The sequence below is a fragment of the Melanostigma gelatinosum genome (assembly GCF_949748355.1).
Source record: "Melanostigma gelatinosum genome assembly, chromosome: 1".
Lineage (NCBI taxonomy): Eukaryota > Metazoa > Chordata > Actinopteri > Perciformes > Zoarcidae > Melanostigma > Melanostigma gelatinosum.
The window spans coordinates 26712067-26739543 of record NC_136634.1 but is presented as its reverse complement, the minus strand read 5'-3'; the positions used below and the strand labels follow the sequence as shown (position 1 = coordinate 26739543).

At 44.0% G+C, this 27477-nt stretch overlaps 1 protein-coding gene across 7 annotated transcripts; it reads right to left on the bottom strand.

Moving 5' to 3' along the window:
* Positions 1-27276, bottom strand: ppp6r3 (protein phosphatase 6, regulatory subunit 3). Of its 7 annotated transcripts, none has more exons than XM_079268844.1 (25): positions 27116-27276; positions 23761-23929; positions 23394-23625; positions 21813-21999; positions 21451-21588; positions 20787-20852; positions 18477-18589; positions 18082-18195; positions 16526-16652; positions 16136-16288; positions 14866-15015; positions 14326-14390; positions 13252-13367; positions 12936-13021; positions 12561-12647; positions 12135-12214; positions 9408-9462; positions 8930-9060; positions 7895-8004; positions 5078-5291; positions 4876-4973; positions 4503-4692; positions 1905-2000; positions 1326-1397; positions 5-1227 (listed from the first exon to the last, which is right to left on the bottom strand). In XM_079268844.1, the coding sequence occupies exons 3-25, from the start codon at positions 23618-23620 to the stop codon at positions 1176-1178; spliced, it is 2727 nt and encodes a 908-aa protein (XP_079124970.1). In that variant the 5' UTR covers positions 23621-23625; positions 23761-23929; positions 27116-27276; the 3' UTR covers positions 5-1175. The 7 variants fall into 7 exon arrangements, with proteins under 7 accessions (XP_079124972.1, XP_079124973.1, XP_079124970.1 ...); XM_079268843.1 differs by having other exon boundaries at positions 6-1227; positions 12135-12232; XM_079268845.1 differs by having other exon boundaries at positions 6-1227; positions 12135-12181.
* Between the last annotated feature and the right edge of the window lie 201 nt (positions 27277-27477).

The following is a 27477-nucleotide window of genomic DNA, read 5'->3' as shown; positions in this document are numbered from 1 at the left end:
TTCAACTACGGACACTTTTCCAGGACTGATAATTACCACCTCATGCACGGTTTCACATTCAATATGCATCAACACTCAGCGGTGTGTAATGAGAGCTGAAGAACGTGCAGCCCTCTGGTGGGCCAGTGCAACAAGTCAAACAAAGCCCAAGAAACCATCTGCAAAGACCACTTAGCTTCAGAAATTAAGCTGAAATTTAATTAATCGGACAAAAACGTGGGTTGAACAATCCATCTGTAGATCACTTCTGGACGTGGAGCGAGGGTTCAGCCTGACCATAGCACCAAAACCGCGTCCCAGAGACGGAGTCTGCTGGGCTCATGTTTACAACCAGCAGCACGTAACCCTGATGCTCATCTAGCAGGACTGATGGTCACAGCACTCATTGAGTCACTAACCACTTCTTCAGGTCGCAGTGAGTGAGTCTTGAACAGCCACGTTCTCTAGAACGCTGCCGCTACCTCAGATCACAGCTCTGCACATGTTGCTTCCCTCAAAGCAAGAAGGAACAACTAGACAGCGTGCTGGGCCGAACAGGTCTAGTCGGGACTCCCAGTTCAGGCTGTGTGATGTCATACTGGATCTGTTAGCCTTCTAGCTTAGCATTCCTACTTGATGCAGAAGAATACAACAGAAACATTACAAATAATAATACCTGCAGCAAAGGTCAAAGGGTGAGCGTGTTCTTTCTTCAAGGCGTTGGATGGAGCGATGGGGAGAATGTGAAGCATAGCAGCTGTTGTGTGAAGTGTGCTGGAGGACAGATCCGGTCACAGCAGCTGTTTTGTGTAATTCATCTGGTGTTTCTGTATACATTTCTCTTTTTATAAAATATTTTATTCATACAATCATTTCTTTAACTATAGCAACATTACTATTTCATTTTGAGTGGCAAGATATCAGTCGCACGTCACCTCATAAGAACAATAGAATATAAACAAATGCAGAAAAAGGTATTCTGTATCCATTAGAGTACGTCTCTCGTTTTGCTTTTCAGTTCGTCCCGTGTCTGTACACCTGTCTTGTCCGTCTGTCAGTGATGAGCCAATAGGAGTCTTGCTGGTCCTGGTGGGGGCGTGTGATGGTACAGCTCTGAGCAGTGGCCTCCGCTGGCTGGCCAGCAGGAGGGCCCTGCGTGGCACAACGGGCTGGACGTCAGCGGGCACTGGGAGGCCTCACGCCGGCCCGTTCACAGCTGGCTCTGAGGCCACGGCACTCTGGTCCAGTCTGGGACGGGGTGGGGAAAAGGACACGTCCATTTTTGAGCAACAGGACAGTAAAGTACAGAAGCATTTCTCTGCTCAGTGCAGTAGAGTCACACTTACTTGGCCTCCTCGACGGGCAACATCTCCTCCAGAGGACCGTTGGGAAGCTCGACGCTGGGCCGACACTTCTCACTGCTTACAGGGGGGGGGGAGGAAAGGGTTAAGACGGTCGCTTGGGTCACTAAAGGAACAATATAAGATGGAGACTATTACAATTCTGTAGAAAGACGATGCACGAGTTGATATTGCTCATGTGAATGAGACATTAAATCAACAGGATGGGAAACGTGTGACAGATGTATCGGGTGGATCCACCCTGCTGTAGCGCTGCATGGAGCGCAGACTTTCACACAATTCATAAATTGATAAATGTAAACGCTGAATTAACTAAATCTGCATTTACATGATGCATTAAAAAAGCTCAATAAAGTGAATTTATTTGACTGATGAATCTTTGTACCACATTGCATCTCACAACTCATCTGCCTCCTGATGTCTGTAGACACTAACATGCTGAACAGGGCTGGAAGAGAACATGCTATGCATCATGGGTATTTATGACTGAGCAGCCCTGAACACCGCCGTCTGAGCACAAGCCTTCTTTTCTCTGAGTGAGCGAGAGCGAGTGTTGCATCTGACCCTGTTTTGGGACAGCAGGCTGCAGCGAAGCTGTTGACGCCCGTTCTCTCCGAATCCACACACTCCACGACTGAAGAGGCGCTCTTCTCTTCATCGCTGCATTACACACACACACACACACACATATATATGTACATCAATACCATAGGAGGTGACCCGCACCACCGCGTTCCCCACAGAAACACACAGAGAGATGTGCACGGTGACGCATGCTGGACGGACACAGTAAAAACAAAAGGGTGGAGGGTGTTGACATGGAGCACGGAGGAGAAGCATCAAAATGTTCAGCAAATGGAGAAAGTCAACCGTTTGACAGGATGCTGTTGTTTTGTAGTTAAGAGACAAACAGTAGGCAGGCCTACCAAACCATTTGGACACCGATTAGACCCAAACTACCAGCAGTCTGTCTTGCTTTGTCTCAGAGAACCACAAACAACCTTGATGAGGCCTCAATCAAAGCAAAACGCCCACAAACATCCAGAGAGAAGCGACGCTGAGAGACGGTGCACAACGCCGCAAGAAGAATGAAACCTCCGGTTAGAGACACCATATCATTCTCACCAGTATCCGAGTACTCGGTTGAGTAGTCTCATTAACTAATAGAAATCTTTACTGTAACTTCATCTACAAACGGGACACGACCGCTCTTCGACGCCACTGCTCAGAAGAAACGCTTCGTTCTCAAGAAGTAACTCATAAGTTACTGAAGTGACGACACGTGTGCGGCTATGAGTGCTTCTCTTTTACACTTTACAAAGTTCTATTTGATGGAAGAGCATTTTCGTTAAATTTGTGTGATTAAAAGTAATGAGTGGATTATTATTATTATGCCTATGAACCATTATGTCACTATGCGGTCAAAACGTACCATTATGCTTTCAATGACTTGGGTCATCACGCGCTCACTGAACACACGTCAGTCGCTGTCTGGACACAGACATGTCCAGTACTGGGACTGTTTGCACATTTTGTTGAGCAGTTTCACATTCAATTTGGACATTTGAATCTTAATAACTCACAATCGTAAAATGGAGACAATAACTGAGGAACCAGTAACCCGTCTGGAGTCGTAGAGGACACTTTCACACGCGTCACTTCAAACTATAATCCGCTTTAATCCCGTCGGCTCGTTGAGAATAAAGCCATAAACTAATGAAGTCACTTGGACACCTTTGGTAAGAACACATGCAGAATGGAGATAATGAAATAAAAAACAAACAAGGAGCTGAAACCAAAGAAGATCAAAACTGGGAAAGAAAGGTTGGTGGTTGACGTGACAACAAGACTACATCACGGCTGCAGGCTGATCTCTGATTGGCTGTACATACCGATAAGATTTCAAAACTCTGAAGAAGACCACACCCACAACGCACAGCAAGAGAGAGAGAGGAGGGGAAGCTCAGGTCATCACACAGTTGTTACTCAGACAGACAGACAGAATAATGCAGCATCAACACGGGACAGAGGACAGCAACTGGAAACCTGAGGACTCTACTATGGGAGCTCTGACACACGGAGGAGTGGAGTCAGTAGTGGAGGGGGGGGGGGGGCTGTAGTCAGGTCGTGTGCAACAGGAAGTATGAAGTTAGTAGGAACGTCGCTACGCTGAAGAAATGCTACAACAAGCCGGCCCCCTGCTGGTTGAAGTGGAGGCCCCGATGCTAGCAACTCCAGCCAAGGCTGACTTTAGTTAGGCTGACCTTTAAATAGACACCAGTTATATTCTCTATTTCATAGCGTGAGAGGTGCTTTCCACTTTTATAGCCCAGGTGTTCCGCAGAAGTATTTGAAATGTTCCTGATATTTATAACAACAATGGTTCAAACCAAACCTTCCAGTGGGACATTTAGACTTTATGTAGAGGGCGCTTCATACTCTGAATATAACTTAAAGCCTAAATACATAATCAGTGACCAACACTTAATCGTGCCAGTCTGTTACGGGAGCTATAACCACCACATATTACCAGACAGTGAGAGAACGAGCACAGCAGCACGAGTCTAAGCAGAGCTCTGGCACTTTAGTCTCATCCTGACCTGGAACCTGGCTCTGCTAGTCTGTGTTGGCATTTTGATGCACGGATGGGAACAAACTGACGGGAAGTCCATTCGAATGAGGAAGAACAAGGCAAGCTGGTGGGAATCTGGTGAAAAGTGGGCCTCTGGATGTTGTGCTGAGAACAAACGTCAGCACGAGTGTTTATAGTGTGGAGTCACACTGCTGCCACTAAGGAGAGTCTGTCCGCAAGATCAGACTAATGCATAGCATTGGTGGGCCGATGACTCAAACTCAGGGAAACTCTTTTAGTAAATACTCCAAAGAGATGCGTTTGAATAGCCTGGGGCCCGCCTGGGGCCCGAGTGTTAAATAAAACACCACTTCTACAGGAACTGTGACCCAGTGATAGTGCAAGGGCACTCATGAAAACAGATGTGGAAGACTAATGAGACACATCTGGAGCAGCCGCTCTGGGAAACACATATTGTAAGAGTGAAGTGCAGCGACCCTCTCCTGGGTTTCATAACACCAGGACGATAACCCAACTGTAGCACAGAGAGCCATGTTGTGATTCTTTGCGTGTGTATGTGTTTGGCGAACCTCTTGAAGACGGCGGTCTCGGTCTTGGCGTCGACAGTGAGGCTGACCGTCTCCTTCATGGAGCCGTTGATGACAGTCTCCGTGATGCTGCGCTGCTCACAGGAAGCAGTTTCCTCCTCCGCTTTAAGTCTCCCACAATCCTTAGCTGAGGAGGGAGAAGCCACCCTGGTACCCAGCCAGCCATCACAATCTGGGGGGGTGACAATAGGTTGAGATCTGAACACCTGAACGACTCATCATTGGGGGGGGGTCATCTCTCCTACTAATGTGGCTTTGGGTCATTTAGAGTTTGTGTGTCCAGGTGTAGCTCATCACAGTGGGACACAGATATGTACGAGTGTGTGAGTATCCTGTGGCTGTGCACACTTCTCACCTTCGGGCTGCATGGGGGCGTTGACCCCCAGAGGGTCCATTGTCTCTAAGCTGGTCTCCATTGCAACAGGAGAGTTGCACCTCAGAGGGTGTTTGGGGCTGAAAGAGAGCAACTCCTGTTCATGAAACACTCAAAGACAATGAGCTGCAGCACTGCAGGCTCACACTCACAAACTGACCCAGAGTCTGTTGGGACGTCCTACCTGACGGGGGTGAAGTTGGAGAAGTCAGCCCAGCCTGTTTCAGAGTTGGCAGGAGGAGAGGTGGCGCTCCACGCCGCCTCTGGGACGTCTTCTGTAGAAGAGGGGGAGGAGGGCAAAGCAGCGGGGGCAGCAGGGTTGTTGGGGCTTGAGGCCGGAGCTGTGGACGTCCCCGTGTCCATGGGGATGTCATCAAAGTTGGCCGTCCACACGGGCCCTAAAAGATGATGATGATTATAAAAACACAACATGACATCAGTGGGAAACGGTACGGTGTTGAACGCACCGCCGCCCCTACGTCCATGGACAGAAAACTGTTATTTCATAAACGGGTGTGAATCACCAGAGGCCCCGCGATACGATATCATCACGATATTCTGAGTATTGTGATAACATAGGCCTTTATTGCGATTTATTACTTTTTTCAATTTCAAATGATGTCCTCAAAGGAAAACTGTGTAAACATGTTTTATCTGATAATATAAAGCTTTCAGTCTGTTCATCTCACTTCAATCATTTTTATTGCAGCAGAATATGATTATCAAGCAGACAGACTGACCAACAATGTCATAAATGTTGCATGAACCTGACAAACTGAACCGTTTGTATCACTACATAGTCCAACTGAACTTAATGCAAACGTGTGGACTCAGCATATTAACTATAACTTCTATAAGTAGGATATTAAGAGTTATATAACTCAGTATATGAACTATAACTTATATAAGTAGGATATTAGAGTTACATAACTTAGTATAACTTGTGATGCGTGGACGTGGAGGGCAGAGAGACAGTTATGCGCTGCACTCCCCCCATGTGCCGGCTACTGTTGGCAGGTTTAACCCCGTTGTGAGGCCAGATGTCTGTGTTTTCCTACCAATCACGCTGACCCGGGACCTTTGCTGACCTCACCAGAAAACAACTCAGCACCATCTAGTGGACTGAAGAAGCAATTTATTTGATTTTTCTAGTATTTTTAATAGTTTATATAATGAAAGATCGATACTTCGCGTCCGTGTATCGATGCAATATCGCGATACTATGCTGTATCGATTTTTTCCCCCACCCCTATAAACCATCAGCACAGTGTGCAAAAACCTAAACCGAAAATAAACCCAATCACAGTTCTTACATCAGCCCTGAACCCACGGCCCAATTTAATTCATTGTGAATCTTACCCGAATCCTGAACCCCGTCCAGGCAAAAGTTATTCTTACTTGGGTTCACCTGTTAGTCATGTCCCTCAGGTTGCTATGTACCGTACTTTCCGGGCTATAGAGCGCACCGGTGTATAGGCCGCACCAGCTGATTTTTAAAAGAAAAAAAAGAATGTGCACATAGATAAGCCGCACTGGTCTATAAGCCGCAGGTGTCCCCGTTGAACAGCAAGATGCTGTTAACAGTACTAAAGTTGTCTTCTTCTATGAACATCATAACATGTCGCTAGCTTCTAAGCTAATTTTAACATTACGGCCAATGGGGAAATGCTAACCGCGATTAGCATTAGCGAATATATAATATATCTTTGTACATCTTTTCATGCAGACATACTTGCATTACAGACTAAGGTCTCTCACGGCTACCAAACGAAAAGCAATGAGGCAATAACTGTTGTTGCTCATAGCTCTGAATAGCTGTTGTGCTAGCAGCAACTGGCCAAGCCAGTTAGCCTTAAATGCTATTCAGAGCTATGAGCAGAGAAGATCAGCTTTTTCTCAAGTCTGCCAGTGGATCCTAACAGCGCGGAACAGTGTGAAAGAATCCATCATCACCAATGGGTTCTGAAAGGCTGGGATACTATGAGATTAAGGGGACAGCGCAATGAGGACGACAACGCAAGCTCAAGGGCGGATTTTCCCCGGTTCATGATGTGGTGTGTTCAAGGACCCAAATGCAGACTCGTTTTTTTTTTTTTTACAGTTCTACAAAACTTGTTCTACAAAACATTTATTTCTCTCACTCAAAAACACACACAAAAAAACTCTTGAACAAGTTTCGTAGAACAAGTTTTGTAGAACTGGGAAAACAAACTGGAAAAAAAAAAAAAAAAAAAAAAAAAAAAAAAAAAACTTGAGCTTGCCTTGAGCTTGCGTTGTCCTCCTCATTGCGCTGTTCCCTTAATCTCATAGTATCCCAGCCTTTCAGAACCAGTTGGTGATGATGGATTCTTTCACACTGTTCCGGGCTGTTAGGATCCACTGGCAGACTTGAGAAAAAGCTGATCTTCTCTGCTCATAGCTCTGAATAGCATTTACGGCTAACTGGCTTGGCCAGTTGCTGCTAGCACAACAGCTATTCAGAGCTATGAGCAACAACAGTTATTGCCTCATTGCTTTTCGTTTGGTAGCCGTGAGAGACCTTAGTCTGTAATGCAAGTATGTCTGCATGAAAAGATGTACAAAGATATATTATATATTCGCTAATGCTAATCGCGGTTAGCATTTCCCCATTGGCCGTAATGTTAAAATTAGCTTAGAAGCTAGCGAGTTGGACATGTACTGTTAAAAGCATCTTGCCGTTCAACCTTTTTTGTTAACAGTCCTAGTGAGAGGTAGGTCAAAGGTATTTCATCCACATTGTAGCGACCCTGTCAGTAACAGCTGGTAGCAGAGGGGTTGCTGGTAGCAACTGTTCTGTGTCGGGAGCTAGTAAATGTTGTGTTAGACCGGAACCGGAAGTTGCGGTTGTTGTGGCGGAGAAAAGCTACGGAAAAATCCGTATATAAAGCACACCGGACTATAAGCCGACGCCTCAAAGCGTGGGGTAAAAAGTAGCGGCTTATAGTCCGAAAAGTACGGTAGTAGTCTTGGGTTCACCAACCTGTGTCGACTTCCATCCGGTCGTCGGTGCTGGGAGCTTCAAACGGATCTCTCTTCCCGTCCTCCTCCTCAGAGTCCGTGCTTTCCTCGCTGTCCGTGCTGCCTGAACTCCTGAGACGGACATCACCAGTTACTTCTAATCCACATCTGACGTCATCACATTACTGCTTCTACAGAGTATACAGCGCTGGCAGTTAATCATTGATTTAATTATGGGCTGACTTCCTGTCAACTATCTGACGTGAACATATTCTCAAGTATTAACGACTCAAGTTAAATCTTCTCCATGGAGCTCACATTTGTGATGATCTGTTGCTTCTGTGGACCAGAGAGCTCGTGTTTCCATGAGCTCCCCACATGTATAGAAACTACTTCTATATCAAAACAGACAACCTTCTTGCCGATGGTCTTGTTTACTTAAGTCAGTTTCACATTAAGACCGTTTCATAACCATTGTCCTAACTTGAACTTAGAAATGTTTGGGTCACTTGTTGACAAAAGCCATTCAAACTTCTGGCTATTTTATAGACAAAATCCATCAGTGATAAAACGATGAGCAATAAACCAATCAATGATTAAACAGTTAGTCGTCTCTCTAGTTCTTCCACAGTGTGCTCAACTTGACGATTCTTGTACTTTGTAATGAATCCGGTGTGTTTGGTTGCACAGACGATTTAAATGTACTTTTTAAAGTAGAAGGACGATGACTTCAAGGCTTTAAAATCATCATCATTAAAGTATATTCAGTGTGACATTAAAGAGGACCGTTTTGAGTGTTGGGAACAGAAAGAAGAAACCTCCAACCCTTAGAGGACAGAGGCTGTCGTACACTGGTCAGATTGTAAAGCCCTATGAAGCTAATTTGTGATATACAAATACATTTCCTTGAATGGAGAAGTAAGGCCAACATGCTGGCAGGTCCACACTACTTCAAAGGACGGTTAAGACTTGGTTTTGACGTTACGGTTAAAATCACGTTCGAGGCTCAATGAGCGTCCACACAGTCTATAGAAGGACAAAGGCCTGTTGAACTGACCTGGGGCGTCTCTGTGCCTCTGGTGCAAAGGTGACATCCTTCTCATCCCAGATGTCCTCCTCGTCTGAACCGGCGTCTTCAAACTGCTGGATTTTCTCCTTACAGCGCGCCTCAAACAAGGCTATATTTGCCTGTGGAAACACACAGGGGCCACAGACTTAGACTCTTTCTATAGCTACAGCACGTCCACATACAAACTAGGGCTGAATCCTACAGAACAAAGGGCTCTCAAGACGAGAAGCAGACATTAACATGTACACCTGCAGTAGCCTAGCACACCAGCACGCCTCACACACAAGATCTATGTACGCACATTAACAAACAACGGGACAGTATTTGATCACATGCAGGCTAGATCTCAGTAAATACAAAAACATGCCATATTGACAGAATAACACATTTGTATTTGTTCTATGATCATTTTACTCTCCTCTCATTGACCATGTATGAATTCAAGATTAATAATCAAAGTACTTACACTTTCATTTGTATTCAGAGAAAAATTGATGTCTGATATTCTATCAAAGGGAATACTGCAACGTTAAAGAGAACAGAGTTTAGTTCAGTTAGGCTCGTTAGGCATCCACAGAGACAGACGCACATGTTCAACGCTGAACTCCAGCTCACGCCATGCCAGCTCCATGGTCACAGACAGTAACAGGTCGTAAACTGACCAAAGAAAGAGTCCCACATGGACCCTGGAGACAAAGAAAGCCAACATAGACACTTTCAACATCGCTTAACGGATGGCAAGGTTTCCATTACCACAACACAACGTGTAACATCTTAAATACTTGATCACACATTTGGGGGAATTATTTGCGATTTTACACAAAGTCAGATGAGAATAATATCAGCTCAAGGATTAGCCTAGCTTAGCACAAACACTGGAAGCAGAGAAAAAGTGCTATCAGGGTTCTTTAAAGGGTGAAACCACAGCTCATCCAAACACACACTAAAGCTGGACATAGATCAGGGCCGCAAATAAAAGTGATTTTCATTATCAGTTAATCTGCTGCTGTGCATTTGATACGACATGAATACATTTGTTCAGAATATATACCGGTAGTGTGTTACTGTGATTAGCAAGCCATGGAACCTTTCACACAGTCAGAAATAATGTTCATCCTGGTCATCACCGTTATTATTGTGAGACAGAACTTTCCCGTCAGGCAGTCTGCAGTGTGATGGGCTGACTTTCAAGATGAGGCTTGTTTCAGGGGATCCTCCACTAATTCATCTACTCAGGGACCTTTTGGGATGAAATCTTTTATCTTCCTTCACGTTCATGATTAGAAAGAAGTCGACAGATACAACCTCCAGAGGAAAGGACTCTGCGGTCAGCAGCCATGCAGGAGAGACGCTCCACGGGGCGCTGCCATTCTAGAACTAGCGGTGATCAGTCTGCACATTTATACTTTTTGACTGTGTGAAGATGAAAAGTCTCACAGGACAGCATGGTTTAAAGAGCAGTTACTTGTTGGAACTACTTCTTTCTGAACATGGTGGGAAGGTAAATTGCTTCACATTTGACTGAGCTACACAAGCTTCTAGTTTTTGTGCCGAGTCAGGCTAATACCATCCGGGGCCTGTGAAGGAGCTGAAAGTCTTTAAGTAAACTCATCTGACTGCGGTAACAATGCTCATTTTCTTTTCAATCCAAATGTTTGAACTTCTGACAGAGCTTATTAAAAGCAGAGATTACAAACAGCTAGAGAAGCTTCTACTTCCAGCGGGGAACCAAGTGAATGATACGCTAATAAACAGAAGCACTCAAGACAAAGTTAAGTTCTGAGTAAAGTTGAAGTCTATCCACACATAGACCAACTAGCTCCAGTGCCATCATCTCACACCAGCCTAAAGACTCCACACACTGGAACGTCTCCATCTAACCACCCTATTAACATCACCCAAATGGGACATTTCTACTACAGTTGTACACCACTTTACTCTTCATTTCATCACATTTTACCTTCGGACTTGTACATTCATGATAACTGGAAAGTATCTGACCTGTACGCAATGTGTTTTTTAAAGCACAGCAGGGGTGCACATGATGTGCAGTGAACATTAGTTCAGGCCTTTTAGACAGACAGATGTATAGATATAGATATATATCACATCCTCTCCTTGTCAACGTTAAAGACCAAGTCAGATATGTTCCAGAACTCTCGACTGCACAGATGGAAGACCAGCAGACAGACCTCAACCAGTGGGAGCATCATCAGGCACACCAATACAACAGTTCTTCACCCTCTCATAGTTCCCCTTAACGTCCCCTTTACATGAAACCGCATCAGGAATGTTGCTGTGTGTTCAATCTACCATTTCAACCGTGTACTATCGACGGTTACCAGTGATTACTATTGAGTCAGTCTTTCAGTAGGACAGATCCTCCAGACTTTGCATCTTTAGAGATGTAGACATGGATCTTAATCTATTGGAGATTTAATGTGTGCGAGTGAAACACTTTTGTAAAACAATTAAAAGAGAATTAATGTCAGGACTGGAGGAGCGTTTGTGTTGGCGTCTCATTTTGTCTGATATTGCTAAACCCAACATCCATGTAAAGAGAGAGAGGCACTACTTCAAACCACAAACGGTTTAAAGTGAAGCAGACATTTGAAATGATTGATCAACTAACAGCCATCTCCAAAAGCCCCACAAGCATTGCACAAGATTATACCCAAACCAGCTCGCCCTGCGGAAGAAGGGAAGGGACAGCGCACGACAACACCAGAGCTGGGTATTAGGGATTGTTCTCTTTAAGCCAGATCTTCCATTTACTATGGCAGCCACATCAAAGAGGTTCTGATTCTGATTCCCTGGGAGGTAATGGCATTAGTTCTAATGCCCGAGCAGAATGTCTGCTCGGGCAACAGCCATCCCCGTCATTGCTCTCATTCTGTAGCAACCTGGAGAAATAAAACGGTTTCCGTTCTAATCATAACCTCAGATCTATCTAATTTATGCTGCACAACAGTGAGATTTGAATGTCAACAAGAGAGCTTGGAATATGAATCAAACCATGTTCTTGTGTTATGACATGTCATAACAATGGGGCAGAGAATGAAGCACTTTTCTATCCCAAGTGAATGAATACATGATCCCGCCCCACCAGCTTGGTCATGTCATAGCTGCCCTGTCCCTTCAGTGTCACACAGCAGTATTTAGACAGCAGTCATCATGCAGGATGAGTACTCACTCCACAACATCGTCCTGATCAGCAAACTCTTCGTCATTGAAGCCGAACTGCTCAATAAAATTGGACGTCATTTGTTGCATCTGATAATCAGAAAAGGCCTGGCAAAACCCAGGACCAACGATAATGATATAGTCTTGGCTCTACACAAAGCTGGTCATTACTTGCAGCACAGAAAACAGCAAATACATTTACGTAGTAAAGAAATGTGTAACATGTAGGCTAGACCGGTTAATAGCAAAAACATGCATTTACAGTCGAATGCCAAAATGCTTTTACATTAGTTTAAGAAAAATATCAGACAATTCTATTTGATTTAAAGCAACTGTAAAGTGTCCTACATAACATTAGTAGTCAAGTTAATGAATTGAGAAAGACTAGTGAATGTGTGGATGAGCTGGGCCTGCCTTGTGTGTGTGTAGGTCTTACTTGTTGCAGAGAGGAGTCCTGGTGAAAGCCACTGTCTTTGAAGTCCACCTCGTCATCACTGGAAGAATGGATGTGGTGTGTATTGACCTACAGGAAGAGATGAAGCTCTCTTCACTGATGCATTCTCCTGAACAGGCACAGCATTGTGTGCTAAGATATATCACTTGATATTAGCGTGTGCTATCCTAATATAAAGCTGTCTGAAGATGTGCAGTGGAAGAGAAGGGTCTGTACTTTAGAGTCACGCTTTCATCTCAAATGAATGTGCTGGATACAGAAACAAAACAAAAGATGGCACACTGTCCAAACAGCCCAGTGCACCCAACATGTACAGCTAAATAAATATTAAAGCTTGACGTCCGTGTGGTTACTCACCAGGTCAACAGTGTTCCTCTTGTTTGTGTCAGACAGCTGCCCAGAAATAAAGGCCTCCCATTTGTCTCGGTCCTCTGCTGGGAGCTCTGTGTCACACAAACACATCTTTACCTACTGTACAGAACTTCAAGAATCATGCTCTCATGTGGTGTACAAACACAATCACTAGGACAGCGCCTAGTGATGCCACAGGAAGAGCACCAACACCAGCACTACTTCAGTCAGTCGTCTCACACTGGAAGTCAAAGATGAAGCTAATGTGCAAGACAGATGAGGACAGAGAGCTCTGAGCCCTCAGACAGAAGAGAGTCCTTACCAGAGATGAGCTGTTGTATCTGTGGTCCATTCGGGCCTTTGTCACAGTTATGAACTATAGAGTTGGCTATTCTGGTCAGGTGACCCATATAGCCTCGCCGGCGACCACCTTCTGCCCTAAAACAAACGCATCAACACAATCATGAGGGCGTCCCATCACGAGTCATTACTCGGACCACTAAACCCAAGCGCCAGTCTCCCAGCTGTTCTGACCCGTGAACAGCACTAAAGGAGCAACGGACTTATGGTTCTGTTGTGGACTCAACATGCTTTAAGAGCTTTAACCTCTCACACACCACAACTGTTTTCATGACGAGTGCCCAGAGGCCGTTTCCTACGCTTGGTGTGGATCGCGCACACACGCTTTCCCACCTGCTCTCCTCATCCCTGTGCGCGTGTAGACGCACCTTAAAGTCACGTTTGTGGCCAACCGCTACCTAAATGGCGGCGTTTGCCGTCTCGGCGCATGAAGCCTAGTTCATACTCACCGTAGTGAAGCCGCCGCGAGGGTTAGCTAAATGACGGAGCCGCAGTCTGCGTGTCGTGCAACTCTGACTTTTCAGAACTTGACTGTCACAAATAGTTCTGATAAAAGCACTGACACGTCTAGGGATGATACAAAAGGAGCTCAATTTGGTTTTAGATGCTTCAGAAACCAGTGGTCTCACAAATCTACACTTGAGGAAATATTTTGAGGCAAGTCGAACTGTTTACAGGATATTCAACCTCCGTTTCTTTAGAATACAAGTAGTCCATGAATATGAGATTACAGATAAGTGTAACTCCTCCTCGGCATTGTAGAGGTTGGTTTACGGTTCCTTTTCTTTTTGCTTCCTAATAGTTCATTTAGTTTGTACGCCCTCTGGCGGTTTAGATAATAATGCAACAAACAGCGCACAGAGTAAAAGGCCTTCTGCCATCAAGAAAGCTTCACACACCGCTAGCAGAGCACTGCATACGGACATAATGCCCCCAAATATTGGGGTCCAGCCGTAACTCTACTACAGCAAATGATAACTTCATGACGCATAGTCACACCTGGACAAAGACATTGGCAGCAGATCGTAATACTCACTGTTCCTTCTCATTGGAGCTCCAGGCCTCGATGATTCTCTGAATAAACTGGCACTTTTGAAACAGCTGGTGGAAGAAAATACGAGGACATTAAACAACTACTTCAGAGTGCCATCATGTAGTGATGTAGTGCATACTGCTGCTGTGTCTGCACTGACACACACACACACACACACACACACACACACACACACACTATACAGCCTTCACTATTTGCCGTGTCTTCGTAGTGACTCGTGTCTTTCTACATTCTCAGCCTCGGAAATGAACTCATTATGGCAGCAGTACCCAGATTACGCGTGGAAATGTGTCGCATTAGGCTACTGTCATTACCACTGCATTTGTCCAATTTTACATTAAACGCATTATTGCGTTGACGCTGAACGTACATTGTTACCTACACAACGACAGCTTCAGCTTGCTGTCGACCTGGAGGTAAGAGCTTGTGCAGAATCTCAACAGTTGCATCACATAGCGAGAGATTTAAGAAGCGATTGCCAGATCAGAATCAGCTCTTCTTCTCTCATCATTCTAATCTTACATGTTTGATGAGGATGCTCTCCCTGGCGCTGTCCTGCGCCGTGTCTGGCTGGAGGTCAGTGGGGGCGGGGGGCATAGCCAGAATCATGGCTGTGCAGATCTCCACTTGAATGTGGAGGAAGTTGTTCCAGATGTATTTGAAATACATATCCTGTGGAGCAAAACAAAATCGAGACATTAAGAAATAGTCTGATAGTGATCTTTGCTTCAACAGATTACTACACAAAGTCTTTGTTTTTCTACTTTTTGTATGATCTTCCCTTCAGTTGTTCCTGATATGTGCTCACAGTGACAAACAGCCAGTTTAACATCATTATCTAAACCTCTATGTAAACCAAAAGCAATGAAAGGTGATTGAAGGCAGAGCAGCAGGTACATGAGGTGCACATCACTGGGTGGAGGTACATTATCTACATACGGTTCACATCAGGCCCATCTCCCTCTTCACGTGAAGCAGTTTCTCACAGCTGTACATGACCAGATCTCAGTAATGAAGGCAGTGAATAGAACACAACAGATGATAGTAGAAATGACGGCCAAGATTACCAGCGTCATTTTTGAACTGCAGATAAGTGAATTATCAAATTCAAATCAAGCATTAAATCAGTTTAACACATTTGAATCCTGTCAAATCCCCCATCGAGTGTCATCAGGTGAACCCCAGAAACACGAGCGCTCCTAGTGGCAGACAGCCTAACTAATGCTTCATCTTCTACTAAGGGGGGCAATGTCTCGGAGACAATATATTTACCTGTGACTACAGCCTGAAAACTAGCAGAATATATGAAAGTGAGGAGATATTAGAGGGTTATGTTTTTAGCTTGGACCATAACAAATCTGGGTATTTTGAGCACAGGTGTGGCTTCATGAGGACACATGAGATATGTGGACTGTTGATCTATTGCCTTCGGTGCAGAGATCACAAAAAAGACAAAAACAAACAGACAGCACTCATAATGTGACCCATAGCTGTGCTGAATTAGATAAAGTCTACTGCGGACAGTTTCCTCATGCCAAGTATACCTGACGGAGACATGACGGAGACATGACGTAGTTGCACTCAAAAGTGTAAGTTTTGTACGTTTTATTGGGGGCAAAAAGTAAAGACCAAAATCCTACTGAGCATCTGTGACGTAGAACACCATCTCAGACTGAACTCTTCCAGCTCTGTCAGTTGTGACCCGTCAGCCTCAGCTACTGGAGATCAGATCGAGGATCTGACTTTAGTGGGTTTGTAGCTGGGCAGTAAGAACTAAAGGGCCATTACTCACGAGTATGACTCCCAGTGTGTTGAGGTTGATGAGTTCTGTGTTGATGCTGTGCGTGTTGCTCTGCAGCAGACTGGCCACCAGTCGGACCACATTGAGCCTGGTGTTGCCCACGGGAGGGTCCAGCACCCCCCACGTCGTCTTCATCACATTGGCCTGTTGGTGGAGAATAAACTCTGCACAATAAATCCACAACAGACTGAGATACGCCTCTACTGATGACTGAATAGTATGTAGTGTACTGTCACATACTCATCTTCAGCTGCTTTCTAACAACATACCCGTTCAAACTACACTGAAAGCAGCTGGTAACAGGTTAACAAAGGATTAGTGTCCCATGCAGGCTGCAGCATTGTAACTTCAGTCAACCAGACATTTAAAACTGGTTTCTACCTTTGGGGGTTCCAGTAGCAGCTGGTGGAAGTCTTTGAGTCGGGGTCTCACAGCCTCCAGGATGCTGTGATTGACTGAGAATGAAGGGTGGGACATCCCAGGGGGGCAGTCCATATGACCCTCAAACCTACAACGTAGAAAGTCAGAACCTGGTGAACTAGCTCACGGAGCACAGCGCGGTAGTGTCAAGTCGTTGGGACTGTGCCTAAAGTCACAGACAGGGAAAGCAGTTAGGAACCCGATATTGAAGTCTGCACCGAGTGTTCTCCGAAACCGCCACGAGAGTAGGGGGAACGTTCACGGTAATGATGGATGTAGGCAGACAGGAAAAGTAGATTCCATCTAAACCACCTCGACTTTTAGAGTTCTTAATGTGACGTGATTGGTTACTAGTTCTTGGTGATGTATGAACACATGCCACACTTCGGTGCTATTACTTTGAGCGTGACCGCCAAGCAAAGCGGTTTGAATAATCAGTTTCATGAACTGCTCACGTTTCTCACACAAGCATTGTTGCTGTGTTCCCAGAACGCATTGCTTTTGGGAGTAGTTATCTGTGACAATTAAACAATGCAAATACAATATTGTATACAGTGTAATACTGCATCAAACCACAAGGATCCTTTGACAAGTCACTATAAAATCTGTGACTTCATATCTAATGCGCGTACAAAAACACAACAGTCATTCTTACTGAATGGTTTCCCTTATTTCACATCTTCCACCAATCTCATCATCTATACACATACACATCTATACATATACACATACATATACACATATATCTATACATATACACATATATATCTATACATATACACATATATATCTATACATATACACATATATATCTATACATATACACATATATATCTAGACATACACACATATATATCTAGACATACACACATATATATCTAGACATACACACATATATATCTAGACATACACACATATATATCTAGACATACACACATATATATCTAGACATACACACATATATCTAGACATACACACATATATCTAGACATACACACATATATATCTATACATATACACATATATATCTATACATATACACATATATATCTAGACATACACACATATATATCTAGACATACACACATATATATCTAGACATACACACATATATATCTAGACATACACACATATATATCTAGACATACACACATATATCTAGACATACACACATATATCTAGACATACACACATATATATCTAGACATACACACATATATCTAGACATACACACATATATCTAGACATACACACATATATATCTAGACATACACACATATATATCTAGACATACACACATATATATCTAGACATACACACATATATCTAGACATACACACATATATCTAGACATACACATCTATACATCTATATATCTATACATATACACACCTATACATCTATATATCTATACATATACCCACACATATATCTACATATATACACACACACACATATCCATATAATATCTCATTTCTAATCAAGACATGAAGAGTGGTAGAGGCCACAGGACGTACGCTGGTCTCCTCGTCTCAAACAGCGTGAGGAGGATCTGGATAACACTGACGATTGCAGATTCCTTCTTCTCCTTGTCGAAGATATTAGACAGCAACTGCTCCACCGTCTCCTGCCTGCAGAGGACAGACATGAAGATGAAAGCAGCCTTCAGAGTCACTCGTCAGCTTTGTAGTGCAGTCGGTTTTTAACAGCCTACTAAGCCAAAATGACAATAGCCAGTGTTAGAATACACGTACTATCACACTGCACAGAAACACTGGTGAGCATATATGGGCTAAACGACTAACCTACATGAACAGCACCACAGTAAGTAGAACCCAGTATTTAATAAAGTGACGGAAGAGAACTCTCACAGCTCTGAATGCAAGAGGTCTTGTATAAAATGCATGCATACTTTTCAAGTGTGGCCAGAAGTGGGTCTGGATCGGAGGAGCCCTGGACCTGGAACATCTGGTCTCTGCTCAGTCTGATGATCTCACACAGCGACTGGGAGGCATTGGAGTGTCTCTGAGTCAAGAAAGTTGGATAAAATAAATGACACTAAAACATAAATCTGTGTTTTGAGTCTGACTCCCTGGATTCATTCATCCAATTGAAATCCTAATATTCCTGAAGTTAAATAAACTAAATAGGCCTGGCATCAGGAAACCGTGCCATCCAGCACCAACCTAATGATGAGCATCCTTCTCGCTGTCGAAAAACGGTGCCAAATGTTTGTGCTTCATGGTAACTGCATTATTGCAGAGAAAAGACAACATACCTTCACCCACAACATGAGAAACGTGTAAAGCTGGACGGACTCTGTGCCGTTGGGTTCTAAGCTGAGGTGGACCGGAGAAACTTCAGTTACAGTTCCCTCACTACTCTCCATGAAGTTAGCTGGAGGTGATGCTACAGCCCCAGGGGGTTCTATGGGTGATGCTACAGCCCCAGGGGGTTCTATGGGTGATGCTACAGCCCCAGGGGGTTCTATGGGTGATGCTACAGCCCCAGGGGGTTCTATGGGTGATGCTACAGCCCCAGGGGGTTCTATGGGTGATGCTACAGCCCCAGGGGGTTCTATGGGTGATGCTACAGCCCCAGGGGGTTCTATAGGTGATGCTACAGCCCCAGGGGGTTCTATGGGTGATGCTACAGCCCCAGGGGGTTCTATGGGTGATGCTACAGCCCCAGGGGGTTCTATGGGTGATGCTACAGCCCCAGGGGGTTCTATGGGTGATGCTACAGCCCCAGGGGGTTCTATGGGTGATGCTACAGCCCCAGGGGGTTCTATGGGTGATGCTACAGCCCCAGGGGGTTCTATGGGTGATGCTACAGCCCCAGGGGGTTCTATGGGTGATGCTACAGCCCCAGGGGGTTCTATGGGTGATGCTACAGCCCCAGGGGGTTCTATAGGTGATGCTACAGCCCCAGGGGGTTCTATGGGTGATGCTACAGCCCCAGGGGGTTCTATAGGTGATGCTACAGCCCCAGGGGGTTCTATGGGTGATGCTACAGCCCCAGGGGGTTCTATGGGTGATGCTACAGCCCCAGGGGGTTCTATGGGTGATGCTACAGCCCCAGGGGGTTCTATGGGTGATGCTACAGCCCCAGGGGGTTCTATAGGTGATGCTACAGCCCCAGGGGGTTCTATGGGTGATGCTACAGCCCCAGGGGGTTCTATGGGTGATGCTACAGCCCCAGGGGGTTCTATGGGTGATGCTACAGCCCCAGGGGGTTCTATGTGGGCGAGCACTCCGTTTAAAAAGCAGCCTTTTAAATGCTAGAGCGCTTATCAGCAACCAGCCGGCGCTAAAAGTTACGTATTGTCTTTTCAAATTAGTGCCGTGGATCTCATCAATGCCGATATGAAGAGCGGGTCATGTGGATTTAAATATCTAAAGAAAGGTTCAGCGATATAGAATTCAATGACTCGGTATAACACATTGTATAAACGACACAAGAACAGATACTACACTCAGTACTGCAGGTACAGGGGATCAAGACCAACGGTGGTTCTTCTGATAATGCTACACTGTAAACAACAAATCAGTGTTGAAATCTGTCGGGGGAGAGCTAGCTAACGTTAGCCGATAGACAGCACATTCCTGCTTAGCTAAATAACAGAGCTATCAGCTAACGTAAAGAAGCTACATCTTGATGCATTCCAGCTCTACTCAGTACGAGTATTGGGCAGAGGCAAATTCTAACGTTATCATGTGTTCAAATGTAATCTTGCTGAGAAATTTGAGGCGCATCATCAGGGATTATGAATAAATGAGCATAGAAAACAGCATGCAAAGAGTCTTAAAAAGGTGCACGTTGAAGACCATGAGATTTATGGCTTTGTTTTTGACTGTGGTGTCAAACTGAATATCAGGAATTGTGGAATTGTACTGCTATTGACTACTAAACCTCTGGTATAGTGACACCCCTAACACACATTAGTATTCATCTTGATGCAGACTATAAATGTCTAATACAATAACGTGGACTCTATGTGCAGGGTTCAATAGCTTTAGGATTCTTTGTAATGTGGGTGAACTGATCCTGAAATGTAAAAGCGGACAACCTAATTCTCTGAAAGCAATACATAGAAAGCCAAATTTCCACAGTAAAATATATGCTAAATGCAAACTAAAGCTTCCCTGGTTCAAGAGCCCACAGACTACTTGAATAAACTGGTGACCAATGGAAGAACCAGTGAAGTGTGTGTGAAACTCACATCCTCATCTTGAGAAGGTTGCACCATGTCCACCAGTCTCTGAATCACCTTCTCTTCATTCAGCCACTGATGGAGGACAGAGAGCAGACGCTCAGCAAGAGACAAACACCTCCAATCTCATGTTCATCCCCTTCATGGAGCAAGGGACACAACTGTGTGTATTGAATAACAGAAACAAAAAGGTGTGACGTGTCTCTTCTGGCTTACGGGGCATGTGCACTAAATAAGGAATTCACAGTTACAGATCCACATGTTTGAGTCTCTAGTAGCTTTAGGAAAGTAGTTTCTAGTCCTCTGCTGCCCATTAATCCTACAATGCATCTTAAGCAAGTGCCTCACAAGAACATAATTATGAATTACCAAACAAATGCATTTTGTAAACTTGAGAAAAACGCCTTCAACATTTTCCGAATAGCTGAAAATCAGAAGCAAAGACGGAAGACACGTCAATGCCTGTTGGACCTGTCCTCAAGTGGAAATGCTTCATGTCGATGTGTCCGGTACAAATGGCAGCATGCACCTTCGTCCTCAATAAATGTTCACTGAACTCTGCCAGATCACAATCAGCTAAATGGAATTTGCTGGCGTGTTGGTTGTGATGATCCAATTCAAACTGGGAGACGTGAACAGATATGGGATGTAATGAGAAAGTGTTGTGACCCACGTTGAGAACGTCCTGTCGTAGCTGTTGTGGTTCGATACAGGTGAGCATTCTGAGCAGCAGGTCCATGATGGCGGATGTCCCGATGTGTTTGATCATCAAGTCTACAAAGTCCTCCCGCTTTCGCAGAAACTCCACAATCTACAAACGCATGCAGACAAACCGTACACACCTTAACATGAGTACAGCGGATGACCTGCAGTTCCCTCCAGGTCTCACATATCCTGCGCCAACTGAAAAGACTTCAGAGCATGTGACCCAATTACCCATGAATATTGTGTTTTGGCATCGATTCCTGAAAAATCACATCAGCTGACAACTCTGATCCCGTTGTCAGATACAACAACCGCTCGTCTCCAACTTACCTGTTCGGGCTTGCGTCCGATAAGAATGGATAGGACCTTGGAGAAGAAGCTGGCCAGGAGCGGGTTGAGAGGCGGCTCATTCTGCAGGAAGCCATAGAGTTTTATCAGCAGGTTCTCATCTTCTCCCAGTCGGTCGTTGATCTGTCCCACATCGGATGTAAGCAGCTCACATGATATGTTGGGATACCTGGAAGAGAACAAAAGCTGCTCCGTGAGATGTTTACAACACAACGGTTACACTACTGTGGTGCCATGTTTACACTAGCCACCAGCATACACGGAGAGTCTTCATGACAGAGGCAGGAGATTTCAAATACTGTAACAAACCGCTTGTAGAGAAGCGGGGGAAGAAAGAATAACTGAACCTGACTCCTAATGTTATATTTCAAGTCAAGATACTTTGATGGATCAGATCATTTTGGACGCCCAGTTGTAAACTACCTTGTTCTTGAAGGCTACCAAAGTTATATTCACAGTTTAGTTAGTCCTCTCCAACTAGTGCTACCGACCAGAAGAAACCAATGAATCGCATGGACTTCAACATACACTCATTCTTTGCATACTTTTTAGTGCAAATTTATTATTAATCCCCGATGGTCCGCTTAAGTCTCTTGCCAAAACCCTATTTTAAAAGACTACCGGTACATTTGGGCACATCATGATAACGTTCGCAGTTTGACGTCTTGAATGCATCATAATGTAACTCAATGCAACATCTGTACTTTAGTCGTTAGCAGGACTTTGCTGCCTACTGGCTGTTAGCTGCTAACGTCACCCAACGCTCCTCTTGTTGATTTCAAGACAGGTTTGTTGTTCACAATCTAGCATTATCCAGGAAGACATCTATCGTCACCCAAGACAACAGGACGGAGTAAGTCTCAAGCACTGATCCTACAAACGAGTAACGTCATGTTTCCAGAACTTTGGCATTGACTTGGTACCAAAGTATCGCTTCTTGTGACATCCCTAGTTCTGAGCCACCGGGTGCTACTAGCATCAATATTAAAGGCATAGGACGGAAAGTTCTTCTCATATTAATTAACCTCTGCCCGTCTCTTTCGGATCCATACAAAGAGTAAGTTGCATTAAAGTACAAACAAAAACAGTGACTTGCATTATCGTTGCCTTTTGTGTTAAAATTGCTTCAAACAATTATGTCTTTTAATCCCATATTAGTGTAATTTGCGCAACTTTCATGGTTCTCAAAAAACAGTTTCTCCTGTTTGTCAACACAACTGGGAGCTCCGTGAGATGCTTTGTGGTTCACAGATGTGATGGAAGCACAAACAGAAATGTCCAAAAAGGGCCACATAAACTACGGCATTTTAGGTGCTGGTTTAGTTCCTGTGGCTACTTAGTTTCTGGAACTATTCGTTTTAAAAAATGACCAAAATTCAAACAATTGCAAGATATGCTGTCCTCCTGTTTCAATGGCAAAATATATGGCTGTAATACAGTACAAAGACTTAAACAGGTGTCTACGTAGGCTTCAAGTTGTAAATCTCTCTTGAAAGGAAGCAAAATAGGTCCTTCATTTTGATGACTCCCCCCTCCTCCATCCTTTGCTCCATTTGATCTTACTTGTATTTAACCTTCTCCTCAACATCAGCACTGGGTTCCTGCGTGATGTAGGTGACCAGGTCCTCCATGCACTGTGGTCTCAGCAAGAAGTCAACCAGTTTGTGGTTCTGGGCCTTGCACTCCTGCAGGACGTCATCCTCATCCATCACCTCTGTCAGAGTCACATCTTCCTTCTCTAACAGCGTGTCAATGTGGGATGTGGTGTGGAGGTCAAACTTCCAAAACATGTTGGCTAAAACAAAATTTTAAAAAAGTGTGCAAACATCACCAACAACACGGGTCATTAAAATCAAAACAACATTCCATCAGAGGTTATCAGAATATAATAATTGCTGAAAGTTGTCCGACAGCTCGTTCGTCTGCCTACCTGCAAGTACGTTAGAGTCCAAACAGCGGAGCTCAGGTTAAAAAGAGGTGTGTTCTAGTCTTTGGGAGTTGTGGCCCATTCCAGGCTAGCCGGCTGGACAGACAGGGAGGCAGACAGCGGTGATGGACAGACTGACAAACCACACATACAGCAGATTAACAGCACACACCTGTGAGGCAAGAAAAATACATGTTGTTAGAGGAATATTATTACAAATCATTCACATGCACCCGTACTTGCAGTTACATAGAACTGTTAAACGATGCCCAGTACTGTTACAACACACAACAATTAATTAATGGCTATTTAAATTAAGCTAAATGGACTTGTATAATTCTTCTCTAGTCTTCTGACCAGTCAAGGCACTTTAACACTACATATCATCATTCACCCATTCATTCACTGATGGAGGGGTTACCATGCAAGGTGCCACCTGCCCATCAGGACTAACTAACATTCACACAAAGATCACAGAGCCTGTACAGAAAATTAAATTTTGCGCTCCTCAGCACAATTAGGAAGCCATGATTGACTCGGCTGAGACCAACAGTCACATGACAGCAACTCAGTGAATCTTCAACGGCACAGCAGGCTGCTGAACACAGCATTAAGGAGAGGACAGACAGGCTGCAAGTAGAGGTTGTAAAAGTGTGAATAGCTCAATATAAATATATTCAACATGTAGAGCCTTCTTTCTACAGTGGTAACACTTGTGGACACTTGCCAAACTGTTGGCTGTATAGAATCCATTGCTTGCCAATTTTAGTAAAACAAATTATCAAAGAAAGTTGCCACCTGCCCATCATGATCTAAACACATTCACAGCGATGGCACAGCCTCTAGGAGCCATTTGGGGTTTGGATTCTTAAAAGGGTCCGAGGTCCACCAACTATGGTCTCAGTAAACCCTGAGGGAAACGCAAAGTGTATTCAGTAAAAATGACTAACGGTAAATGATAATGTTATCCGAGATTTTCCACCAGTGCATTCAATGTCCAGCTGGGTGAAAACAGTAGCCAGCTAAGGACCTGGGCCAGGGAAAACACATTTTAAGTGGGTGGTCTTAGGGTCCTACCTCTGGAAATTTTAGGCAGCAAACACTTCATTTCCTGCATTCTGGTAATGTTTTATGCACCAATTTATAGTAGATATGTCTTAATTCATGTAAAAGGTAATATTATTAAAGAATGAAGTTGCCTGCATCCTTTTACAACATATCCAAATGGACTCTGCTCATGGGTATGACATGAAATATATATATATATATAGATATATATGTATATAATACATTATGCCAACCAATACATCATATTACAGGAAAGCAATAAAAGGAAAGTTGCTGTCAAAAATAGCAATATGACAATATTTTCTGGCCTCACGCAGCAACTCAACTCCCAGTTAAGCTTGGTCAGACAATACTTAACCCTAAACACAGATTCCTTAATTAGAGTGGGGGATTAAACAAATTCCAGTTAACGCTGCTAGATTTCTCCAAGAGAAACCACCTGATTTCTTGGCCATGTATACACTTAACCGAGTTTCTTTGGGGATGTTTTAAAGGAGTAAATGTTAATGACACCGGGTAGGGTTGTAATAATGCGGTAAAAAGCGAGATCATTATTCCGAGCCATTTCCAAAATGATTGCAATCCTACCTCTGGCTACAACTGAAACTGAGATACAAAGGTCTACTGTTGTTTACAGCTGAAACGCATGTGTAAAATTTCAGACACATTCACTCTGCAAGGAAAGCTTACACTACAACTACTCACTACCTGATCCGTCACCTGTGCCACTGGCACAAATGCACCAACAAATCAAACAAATAAAAAAACGCACTCAGTCTGCTATACCAAATACCCCAGTTTTAGTTTTAAAATTGGGTGGCGAGAAGAGCAAAATGAGATTACAGGCCAGCTGCAGGTAAACATGTTTTATCACAAGGTTATTACCATGCATGTCTTCTCAGGGCTTCTGATCTAGACAGATTTCCACATTAACTTGTATGTGAACACAGTGATTAGCTGTGTACAGCATACACATGAAGGGGAAATGTGCACTGGTGCATTAACCACATTCCTACTTATATTGAAGAATAATGAGAAAACAGCAAATACTGTTCAATAAACCCAACTGATGCTAGCCACTGTGAACTGTAAACTAATGATAAGACCACAATGTCGTTTGTCCTCATCATACCAATTACGTGCGTGTTTTGTTTCTCTTTCTATGTGAAATACCTTAGCAACAGCTGCCCACCCGTGGCAAAAGTAATATATCCATAAAAGCCTCAAGATTCTCAATCAAAGAGTGAAATGTATACCTCTACCATTAGCGTCTGAATACAACCAAATGACAGTGAGAATAAACCAAAATCAATACGGAAACCTGCGGAACGTCAAGATAACCGCTGTAACACGGTGTCTTATAGGATGCCACAGTCACGAGACCCAAACAAAACCGATCTCGGCACCAACTAACTACTGGCATTGTAGACACGTTTGACAAGTTTTCAACCTACGTACTGTGCGCATGTCCAGATTATTAAACAGAATTTTCCTTACTTATATCAACAGAGCAGCAATAGCTTATGAACATAGACTTGTAGGGTTCAGTATTGTTTAGCATCGTGTTCCGAAGCAGTTGAAGACATTGGTAAACGCACATTATGACATTAGTAGGGCAGTTAACAAACGCACGCAAGGTCGGCGTACCTGAAAAAAAAACAACAGTTAACGTAGCGCTAGTTATACCGAACAACGTCAGAAAAACATCCAACTCTAATTCTAAACATGGTCTAAAACGCAAGGCAAGATCTGATTATTCAAGCCTGGCTCATATAAACGCTACCAATGAATTACGTTATTTACGCTTTGCTGTCGAAATACTACGTTTGCAGTAACGTCAGTACATTTACGTACCAGGGCCCAAAACAGCTACTGCTAACGCAACACAAACGCACCGGCTCAGGCAAACAGGCTAACGTCACTAGCCATCGTTAGCTCTTGTTAGCTAACCTGGCTACCTGAAATCATGACCAAACTACCGTTAAGGACCAACGTTACGTCGACCTGACCGGTACCATTGAGATATGACACTAACGCGAATTGAATGACAACTTGGCCAACTAAATACCGCTATGGCTTCACGGTAGCTACCGATACTGATATGAAACGTTAACGTCTAACGATATCCTGTATCCTAGCTAGAGGTACAGCAAGAGCGACTGACAGAATCGTGTTAAGATGGCCAAGTATGTTTCTTGCTAACTAGCTAACGTTAGCCGGCTCTCTACAGAGTGCTGGCGAATCGTCTCTTCAGCACCAACCAAGTGTATGAGCTAGGAAGTGTACCTACCGATAGACAACGGTAAACAGTGAGTCTCCAGCATGTAGCTTATCTTGCCATCAGCCCCAGGCCTTAACAAAACTAACACTGAGAAAACATGAAATTCCGGAGGAAAATAACGCGTTTAAAACGGATTCTGACAGGCGCGAAACGTAGACCATCGGAGGGCACTTTTCAAGATGGCGGTTCCGTCAATTTCAGCGGCCCCCTCCCCCACTACAGTTCTTCTTCTTCTTTAAATTTGATTGGCGGGTCGCAACTAACTTGTATAGGTGCATACCGCCACCTACTGTACCGGAGTGTGCAGTTTCAGGGTAACCTTTTCTTCACTGTTTCCACCTAAATCCTACGGTCTAATCCCGTTTCTTTAA